The sequence below is a fragment of the Mustela nigripes genome, chromosome 16 (assembly GCF_022355385.1).
Source record: "Mustela nigripes isolate SB6536 chromosome 16, MUSNIG.SB6536, whole genome shotgun sequence".
NCBI classification, from domain to species: domain Eukaryota; kingdom Metazoa; phylum Chordata; class Mammalia; order Carnivora; family Mustelidae; genus Mustela; species Mustela nigripes.
The window spans coordinates 20552585-20563526 of record NC_081572.1 but is presented as its reverse complement, the minus strand read 5'-3'; the positions used below and the strand labels follow the sequence as shown (position 1 = coordinate 20563526).

At 40.3% G+C, this 10942-nt stretch overlaps 1 protein-coding gene across 1 annotated transcript; it reads right to left on the bottom strand.

Moving 5' to 3' along the window:
* Positions 1-6906: 6906 nt before the first annotated feature.
* KRTAP29-1 (keratin associated like protein 29-1) lies at positions 6907-7941 on the bottom strand. The gene has a single exon (XM_059380229.1). It carries the CDS (start codon positions 7939-7941, stop codon positions 6907-6909), a length of 1035 nt encoding a protein of 344 aa, XP_059236212.1.
* Positions 7942-10942: the final 3001 nt, after the last annotated feature.

The window sequence follows — 10942 nt, the reverse complement described above, 5'->3', positions numbered from 1 at the left end:
AAATAATGGGATTTGATTTAAGAAAACACATCCTTGGGGAGCCAGGATAACTCAGTTGGTTAAGCATCCAACTCTCGATTTCAGCTCATGTTATGATCTAAACGTCATGAGATTGAGTCCTACATCAGTCTCCACACTCAGCGAGAAATCTGCTTGAGGAGACTCTCTCTCCCTCTCCCTCTGACTCTAAAATAAATAAATAAATCTTTAAAAAAAAAAGGAAAGAAGAAAAGAGAACACATCCTAGTCTTTATTTTCCTTCCAAAGAAGTTAGGCTTTATGGCCACTAGTGATAGTTTGGGCTTAGCTAATGAGTATCACTAGAAATTGTTTATGCATAAAATTCTCCATCCCCATCCTCCATTCCTGCCAACTGTTCTAATAATTGTTTACTTTCCACCTCTAAAATTTTCCACCTTTCACATTTCTTTGTTGTGTTTATAATTTGTTTTCTACTCATTATGGACATTTGAGTTGTCTTCTTTGCAAGTAAGGCATTTCCAATTTATCACCTAAAACTTGACTCATTTCACATATCCTTTTGTGATCTAGATTTATGTGTAGAGTGTCCTTCATAAGCTCTCATATTTTGAGGGCACTTTACATTTTACAAAATTCTTTCACATCTATCCCCACACTACTCAGGCAAGAGGCCACATTTTAAGACACTGGATATGGACCCCATCCAGGGCTGCCCTAGAGTGTTATTAAGTGGCCTTCTAAAGAGCAACACTCTGACTTTTTTGCAATAACTCTGGACTGTTGTAAAATCATGATCATCAAATATTTCTTCAGCTCCATCTAGATTCAGGGTGTTGCCTGTAAGTTCCTGAGAAAGTCGGTTATCAGAGGAAACTCACTTCCTGGAGTCAATGGGACTATTATTGTAAGACAAACCCCTTTATTTGGGCAAACTGTGAGGTCAACAAAAATGCTTCTTTTATTTTTCTTCCATCTTTCAAACTGGGAAAACAACCAACCCTTGTAAAGGGAAAGGGAACTCCAAGATTAGGGCATAATAATCAGAAATCAGTAGTTTGTTCCAGGGGAACAGAATTTGGGTGGGATGGGATACTGGGCAACAAGTGCTTTTCATTTTTTTGTTCACATATTGTTTCCCTCCCACACATGAGATTTTTTTTTTAAGATTTTATTTATTTATTTGACAGGGAGAGACACCGCAAGAGAGGGAACTCAAGCAGGGGGAGTGGGAGCGGGAGAAGCAGGCCTCCCGCGGAGCAGGGAACCTGAGGTGGGACTCGATCCCAGGACCCTGTGATCATGACCTGAGCTGAAGGCAGACACTTAATGACTGAGCCACCCAGGTGCCCCAGCATGAGATATTTTTATCATAAAAGAAAAATGAAGATTGTAGTGTTTCCTTCTGAACCAAATGGGGAAAACCTGCAACAATAAGAGAGCAAGAGATTTTAATTTCTTTTAATCTGAATTAAGAGACAACAACTACCAAAAGGAGTTTGATATGAAGTAAATTCCTCAGTATGACACTGCCTTTTTTTTTTTTTACATGATGCATTCATATGCACCACTCACCCAACTAGTGAGCTCTCAACATGTTCGTATCTAGCAAGGAAAATCCAGGTTTATGAAAAGGGTCTATTTTCCTTAGTTGATGCCAAGACCCAGGAATGAAATAAGATCTGAATTCTGCCTCTGCAGTGTAGCACAAGGAATGTGAGGTTATGCTAGAAAGTCCCTTATTCGGTATCTGTCTTTTCAGGCAAGGCAGAATAATCAAATTGGAAAAAGTGACTAAACTTTTATAAGGACAACTAGATTTTACAAGCACCTATATTCTCTAGATACGTTCATGTCACTGGGTGCTATGCACATTATAGCCCAGAGCACCAAAAGACTACAAGTAAAACACACGTTGATATTTGAGGAAATCTTACAGAACAAGCAATGCTAAATGTATTGAGACAAGCAAATGTCCTTCTGTTTTCAATTTTCTGTAGACCATGCAGCTGTAAGTTTGATCTTGCCTTAAAAAAAATAATAAAAAAAAACCTTTGTGAACTCCTAGAGAAAGATAGAACATAGGGCCACTTAAACCAAGTCATGTCAAAGAATTTAACTTGTTATTTTTGCTTGATTAGTTGATCAAAGAAATTCAGTAGAACATGAATCTGGATTTCAGCAGGTTAATTGAAAAGGACTCTCAATTTAGAAGGAAAGTGCAGAAGCATGGTCTGAATGGCAAATGCCAAAATACTCTCATTTCCAATGAGAGCATCTCACTTCACACAATAATAATGAGCACTTGACCCCAAATTCAAGCTTAGATTCTGGATAAGAGATGTACTAGGAGGGCAGTTAAGCAGACAACTTGAGGAAGATCCACTGTGTAGTGTTTTTTTGCAGATACTCAAAGCATGTGAAGGTTTCTAAGGAAAAGACTCTATGGTTAACTCAGAGTTAAAGAGCCATATATCTGAAGTTGATATTAGACATGAACCTGAAGAACTCTCTCTTCCATGCAATGGCAGTAAGGACATCAGTATTACTGGATAGAAATATAAACTTAGCAACAGGCATGCCAAGGCAGGAGCGAGAGACATCAATAAAGGGACCAAGAAACCACTTGAGGAGTGACAGAAGTGGCCCCTAGGGAAGGACAGATGCACCCTTACCTCACTTACTCACTCAAATCCCTTAAAATTTCCTGGTGGGGGATGAGATATCTAACTCAAAGAATAGTATTTAATTACATCATCAGACAGACATGATCTAGAGAGAAAATGAACTATACTCAAAAGAGTAAAATGATTTTGACATATACTGGACTAATTAGAAAATAACTGGATCTTGACTTAGGTCCTGATCATGACCTTTTTAAAGGAATACTGAATAATTGAAAAATGTCTTGAGGAAAGCAACTATCCTGGGAATGGAACTGGAATTCAAATCACATCATGAAGAATGGAGGTATCTGTGGGACGCCTGGGTGGCTCAGTCAGTAAAGTATCTGCCTTTGGCTCAGGTCATGATCTCAGGGTCCTGAGATCAAGCCCCACATTGGGCTCTCTGCTCAGTGGGAAGCCTGCTTCTCCCTCTCCCTCGGCTTGTTTCTCTCCCTGTTTGTGTTCTCTCTCTCTCTCTTTCTCTAGCAAATAAATAAATAAAATCTTAAACAAACAAAAAAAGAATGGAGGTATCTGGGTATAATTATCCCAGAGAAAAGATCTTTAGGAGAAGAGTGCCCCAGTGTATCTGAATATGGAAATATCTGTCTGCAGAAGACTTAGATTCTGTTGGCCTTATGGAATCAAATAACAAGACCAATCATGGGGACTATGAATATTAATTTAGACTAAAAATAAGAGAAAACTCACTCTTGGAGCTGCCCAGCAATGCAGTGTTTCCTTGGGAAGTGACGCATCCCATTCTCTGAAGATGGTCAAACATAGACTAAAATAAAAGTTAAGAAGGATGTCACAGAATGATTGTGTAAATAAATGGATAATTTGGCCAATTGACTGGCAAGATTCTTTAAGCTGTTAAGATTTGATGAATTCAATGATCACTTAGGCGTCACTGTCTTGAATTTTGACCAAGGCACTAGTTGGAGTAGAAAACCTACTTCTCACATTGGCTTTGCCACTAACAATGTCATTTTTCTCTTTCCTTCGTCAAAAACTTTAGTTGCTTTGACGTTCACACTGTCAAATGCACTGCCATTATCCTTCCTTTTGGATAGTTTATCCTGTTCATTTCGCAAGTCTGTAGATCTAGAAGAAGTGTACTTTGGAGCTATACTTAAGGAGTCACACCCAAGGAGATTCATCCATACTTGGGCCTGATTTCAGCAATGAGATTCTGGACTTTAAGCTTATTGTGTAATTAGATGATATCTTGGAGGACTTCAATAGTGAGTGAGTACATTTAATATGTGGACCACTGGGATGATAAAAAGCAGAGTGTAGTAGGCAATCTTTAAGATGACTACCAATTATCCCACCTTCTAGTATTCATGCCTTTGTGCAATACCTTCTACTTGAGTGTGGGCTGGATTTACTGAGTTGTCTCTAATGAAGAGAGTACAATGAATGTTGTGGGATCTCATTTCCAAGATTAATCTGTAAAGGACCTGGGACATTCATATCAGGTATTCATTCTCTCCCTCTAGGACCATTTGCTTTGGGAGAATCCAGCTGCTAGGCCATGAGGACTATCAGCCAGTGTACGGAGAAGCCCATGTGGCAAGGAAATGATATATCTGGCCAACAGCTGGTGAGAACCTATAGTGTGTCAATAGCCACATGAGTGAGCTTGGAAATGAATCCTTCCCTAACCAAGTTATGAAATCAATGCAGCCCCAGCCAACACCTCCACAACTACCTCATAAGAGAAGCTGAGTTAGACGTACCTAGCTAAGCCACAGATTTCTAAACCATAGAAAGAGTGAGATAATAAATGTTTGTTGTTCTCAGCCACAAACTTTTGAGGTCATTTTTTATATAGCAATAACTACTATAATGAAACAGATCATGTATCAAAATGGAATAAAACACATATATTTTTAATTCTTAATAAAGAACCATAGTAATGATTGATATAAATATTAATTCTTGATTTTAAAAATGTCATTCTTAAAAGCAGTAGTGAAGGAAAAAATAAGATTACATAATTTTACATTGTATATGTGAAGTCTTATATTTCCAAACCCTACTGTTATATATCAGCTACTTTATAAATATTAGTCACTGTTTATACTTTTATATAAACAGGAATTGGAAGGTTACACAAGGTTGTATCTGAGAAGGAAAGAAGGTAAATGTTGTGGAGCTGGAGACCTATACAAAAGGGACTTCAACTTTATCAATAATGTTTACTTAAATTATGCTTTTTAAAGATCTAAAGTAGATATAAGAAAATGTCCATTCTGAGTGGTGGGAATTTCTAATATTTTTCTCAAAACTGCCCTGTATTTTGCTCCCCTATTTGGGATGTAAGTGTAAATAAAGACTTTATCTTCACTGTCAGCTTTCCTTGATATCTAGCCTGCTGGCCCACACTACAGATTTGGACCTACCAGCTTCCAAAATCATATGAGAAAATTCCTCTTATTACATCTCTTTATATATATCCTATTGGCTCTCTCTGGAGAACCAGACCAAGAGAGTACCTCATGGAAAGAATGACCTCTTGCTGCCTACCCACCGTCCTAGTGGTGGACACAGATTTCCTTTAAAATCTGTATTATCACAGAAATGTGATCATCCTCAACTATGCCCCCTTATAGACCCATGTAAGAATGTCCTGAGTTTCAGACCTAAATCATTTCACAGACCCAGGGCCTTTGGTTAAAGGGGAGGCCAGATGCCCTTGAGGAAGGACTCTGCATAATTGCTACAGGTACACTCGGCAAACCTCCCTCTAATCTTTCCCAAAAGAAAACCAGTACAGGGTGCCTGGGTGGCTCAGTGGGTTAAAGCCTCTACCTTCAGCTCAGATCATGATTCCAGGGTCCTGGGATCAAGTCCTGCATCAGGCTCTCTGCTCAGCAGTGAGCCTGCTTCCCCATGCCTCTCTCTCTCTGCCTGCCTCTCTGGCTACTAGTGATCTCTGCAAATAAATAAATAAAATATTTAAAGAAAAGAAGAGAAAGGAAAGGAAAAGAAAAGAAAAACAGTCCAGCCATTTCTTAAATGTTTAGTTTTGATAATTACATAATACGACTATTTGGTCAGGTATTTCCTTAGACTAATCATTTTTAAAACTGCCTCTTAAAATGTCAAAAACTTGAGCAAACAAACAACAGCCATAAATTTCAAATTTTACATTTTATTTAAATTGTCCATTAGGTGAACTGATCATTAAAACCAGTGTCAAGGGGTGCCTGGGTGGTGCAGTTGTTTGGGTGTCCAACTCTTGGCTTCAGCTCTGATTGTTATCTCAGGGTTGTAGGATCCAGCTCTGCATTCAGCATAGTCTGCTTAGGACTCCCTCTTCCTCTGCCCCTGGTCTTGCTTGCTCTCTCTCTTTCTCTCTCTGGAATAAATAAATAAATCTTAAAAAAAAAAAAGCAGTGTTAAGTTAATCAACCCTTAGCTATTCTCAATGGCCAAAAAGCTTACTTTATTTTAGTCTATGGCTTCCCTAGACCATTTCAGTCTTTGGCTTCCCAAGCCTGTTCACTGTGGGGAAATGGAGTCTACTCAACTCAAAAGAGCTTTTGGTGATATAAAGATTGGAAGCCAGGGGATTGTTTGCCCTTCCTCCCTTCCAACTTGAGCATCTGTAATTGCAGACACCGACCACCCTTTCAGACTAAAGCAAATCCACTAATTTAGAGGGCCCGCAGTCATGTGTCCAAATGTGACCTGAAGGAAATCTATGTAGGGGTATATTGAAGGGAATGAAAACATTCTGAAAGTTTTGTTCAATCACTCACATTTTTATTAGCAGTTGGCATCAAAGGAGTCTTTTTAAAGACTGGACAACACCAAAAAAAAAAAAAGAAAGAAAGAGAGAGAGAGAGAGAGAGAGAGAGAGAGAGAAAGGAAGAAAGAAAGGAGAAGAGAAGAGAAGAGAAGAGAAGACAAAAAAAGGAAAGAAAAGAAAGACAAACACACAATGCTGATGTGATGAACTGACAACATGAGGAAATGCAAGTTGTAATGTGGACCAGGCTTACAGAAATGTCCTCCTTGATGAAGAAAGATTTCTTAGTGGCTGGACAAATTTCCTCATCAGCACCTGGTGAGAATGTGGGGCTGGACTCAAAATGAAGTTAGCACACAGATAGAATTTGCCCTCAGCCAGAAGAGAGCACCATGGGGTGGCAATGCACTTGCAGATAGTGGCAGACCTCAGAGTAGATGGGAAGGGTCCTGCATCAGTGAAGCCTTGCCTTACGGAAGCTGGATTCGTGACTGGTGGTCAGGAAGTTGGCGAGCAGGTGTTGGCTTTGCAGAGACTTGGGGCAGTTGGCTGAAAGCAATTGCAGCCACCGCTGGATGATTTGCCTAAACCTGTCACACAGCAAGCTGGTTGGCAGGAAGGAGATTTGCAGCCACCTTGGTTGCAAGAAGTGGATCCATCACAAGGTGGTTGGCTGGAAAGCACAGTGCCACAGGAAACTCGTTTACAAGGGTTGTTTACAGAACATGGGAGCTGGCAGTTAGCCACTGGCTGACAGATGAAGGATATAGAAGACATTGGTTGGCAGTGAAGTGGCTGGCAAGGTGAGGACACACAGCATGTAGGACTGCAAGAACTTAACATACAAGTTGATGGCTGGCAGGGAACAGGCATGCAGGGAACCAACTGGCAAGTCTTGAGAATGTAGCAGATGGGTTGGTAATAAGTTGATTTGCAGAGCTGATCTTCGCCATTAATGGGTTGACAAGAACCTGCCTGGCAACGAGTTGGCTGGCATGGACAAGCTGCACAGATGGTTGGTGGGCAAGAATTTTCAATACAGGAAGTTACCTCAGAGCAGGATGGCTGGCCGGACACAGTGTCACAGCAGACCGATTGGCCACAAGCTGACTGACATGATCTGGACACAAAGACAGGTTCTTGGCAGGAGCTTTGCTGGTCAAGGCTGGCTTCGTTGCAATTTGCCTGACAACTGGTAGATTCCGTGCAGGAGGGTTGGCATGAGCTAACCAGGCAAGGAGACTGACCAGTTCCAGATTCATAGCTGGCTGTGCAGGAGCAAATGGGTTGGCAGACAAAACCAACGCAAGAAGTTGCTGGAAGGCAGGTAGGTTGGCAAGAAGCAGGTTCACAGACACTTGGGGTACTGCTGGATGGCTGACAATTTTCTTGGCATGTGATCAGTTGCCACGTTCTGCTCCGGCAGGAACTAGGCAAGCAAATACCATTTCGGAAGCCACCACCATTTGAGCACATGAAAGTGGGCACAGCTGGAATGGCCATGGTGGTTCCGGGACAACAGCTGTCCCCCATGGCACTGGTGTTAACCTTGCTAGGAAGTTGCAAACTCAGTATACCTGAGTGCGAAAGACATCTAATACATGGGGGCTTATATAGTCCTTCACTAGGGGTGTTGGTACAACTTAGAGCATCTTTCCTTGTTATTGTTTCTACTCATTTGCCTACAAACATCTGATTAGCAGGCTTCATGAGCCTGGATAGATATTGTCCCCACTTTAAAAACTTGTCAGTTGAGTTGAGAGTTCTCTTTGCTGAGTTTGGATTCCTTGATGGTTCCTGCTCTGGGATGAGCTGTCTCTTTTACAGGTTGTTCTCCAGCTGCCCTGAAGCAGGCCTTTTTCTGAACTAACCTCTCATCAGGAGGCCTCAGCCCAGCCAAAGCAGCCTGTTCTTCCTCCAGGAATGCAGTTCTGCACCATTTAGATGATCAGGAAATGAAGCCTTGACCCAGTTGAAAGAGGGTGATGTACGAGATGGTGAATAGAAAACCAGGCAGTGCAACCCAAGGGCACTTCAATATCTCCACCTCTAAGAATCTTCTTCCCATTTGGTTTTCCTGAAACTTCGTTTTATTAGTACCACTAAAAATAACAGCAACAGTAGTAGTAGGAAAGGTTTCCCTTCCATTTATAGCATACTTACTATATACCAAGTCATTGACTTCATTTTTCATTGAATCTTGCAATGACCTTAAGTAGAAGGTATGATTCTCACTACTATGTTAGAGGTATAGCAAAACTAACTCAAAGAGTTTGAATCCTGTTCCCAAAATTTTGCAAGCAATAAAATGTTGAAATAAGGTCCAAACCTAGTTTGGGCAGACCCCAAAACCTCTGGTCTTAATCACCTGTTAGACCTCCTAACTTTGGAGTGGAAGAAAATGACTATAACCCAATGACTGAAGACTGACATTTGTATAGCAGTATGCTGACTCTTGGGCCGGTGGCCCAGGCCCTATGCTAGAGGCCATTCATCCAGTACAGTGACTCGATTAAACCAGTATGAGTTCTTACCTCTACTTATCCATACACCCAAAGACAATCTTTTAATGTGGAAATTTTAATAACTACAAAATATTTTACCAAGGATTAAATCATATTATGGAGTTCACAACATATAAATTCTATAAATATAAAACTACAACAACCAATAGCTATATTAGGACATCACTGCAAAATAATTTTAGTGTTAAATCACCCAAGAGGGACTTATGAGGCATTGGTTGTCCTAACTCTTCCCCTCTTTCTCTAGGCTCGCCCGGGCTCTGTGTCACCAGTCATCTTCAGCATCCCACATGGTCCATGTCTGATCCAGTTCACACCAGAGATTCACAACAGAATAGAAAGATCATGGCCTTAGGATCCCAATAGGGCTAGTGCCATTTTCTGGCTACTAACTCACTCTGTGGGATGTGTTAGTTCATTACCCAAGTATTCAAAGTACTGAGAGTTTATCAATCAACCACATTGCTGTTGCTCAGGTTATTTTTATTTTTATTAACTGCCTCACAATTACTAAAAATGTTGGAAATTCTGGAAGGTACTTTTCAAAGTACCAGTACTTCTCCTTGGCGCCCTCTTCCTTACCCTCATTTTAAAAGGAAGGAAAACTTTTCTGATCAGAATGATGCCTGGGAAATCTTCACCCTTGTCATTCAAATGCCTTTTTTTTTTCTACCATTGCTTTTCTACCACAGCACCGACCATTTCTTTTGCCGTCCAACTCATCACTAGTCATTTTGGCACCTTGCAAACTTCAGGGATCACAAGTGGTACAAACTTGCACTCCGTTTTATTCCTATCTACATCCCAAAGCTCTCAACTTTCAGAAGAAATATTTTGGTCTCACCAAATAGAAGTCATAATGGGAACATGAATATATTTGAGAAACAATGTCAACCCCAACCTGGAAAACTATCAATCCCCATGCTCATACCTACCACTTTTATTGTTTTTAAAACAGCCCGTTTTTTATTAACATATCATGTATTATTTGCCCCAGGGGTACAGGTCTGTGAATCATCAGGCTTACACACTTCACAGCACTCCCCATAGCACATACCCACCCCAATGTCCATAACCTAACCACCTGCTCCCTATCCCCCTCCTCCCAGCAACCCTGTTTGTTTTGTGAGACTTTTATGGTTTGTCTCCCTCCCAATCCCATCTTAAAGCAACCCATTTTTACACCCATTTTTCTCTGATTGGTAAATGGTATGCTGAGTGAAATAGGTCAAGCAGAAAGAGTCAATTATCATATGGCTTCACTTATTTGTGGAGCATAAGGAATAACATGGAGGACATGGGGAGCTGGAGAAGAGAAGGGAGTTGGGGGAAATTGGAGGGAGAGATGAACTATGAGAGACTGTGGACTCTGGGAAACAATCTGAGAGTTTTGGAGGGGAGGCAGGTGGGAGGTTGGGTGAGCCTGGTGGTGGGTATTATGGAGGGCACGTATTGCATGGAGCACTGGGTGTGGTATATAAACAATGAATTCTGGAACAGTGAAAAGAAATTTTAAAAATAATAAATAAAATATTTTTTAAAAATCACCTAGAAACAAACAAACAAAAAAGTGGTACAAACTTTCAGCTATAAGATGAGTATAGTATGGGGATCTTATATATAACATAGTCACTCTAGCTAATAACACTGTAGTGCATAACTGAAATTTACTAAAAGAACTTAAATGTTCTCACATGCTTCCCTCTCAAAAATATGATTTGATGGATGTGTTAATTAGATGGGAGGAATCTTTTCATGATATATTATGTATATGAAATCCTCATCGTGGACACTTCAAGTACCTTACAGTTTTGTCAATGACGCCTCAATAAAGATGAAAAAAAGAAGGACATATTTCATTTTACTGTGTCTCAAGGCACTAAAGACATCTGGTATACCACCAAGGACTGTTGTGATCGCATCAAGAATCATGATGCATAAAAAACACAAACTTTGGACAGAACCCTATGTTCTGCATGTTATATATATTTAACTGGTATGTTACTTTT

Coding starts and splice junctions, on each gene's coding strand:
- KRTAP29-1 (XM_059380229.1), bottom strand. CDS start 7,941: ATGGGGGACAGCTGTTGTCCCGGAACCACCATGGCCATTCCAGCTGTG.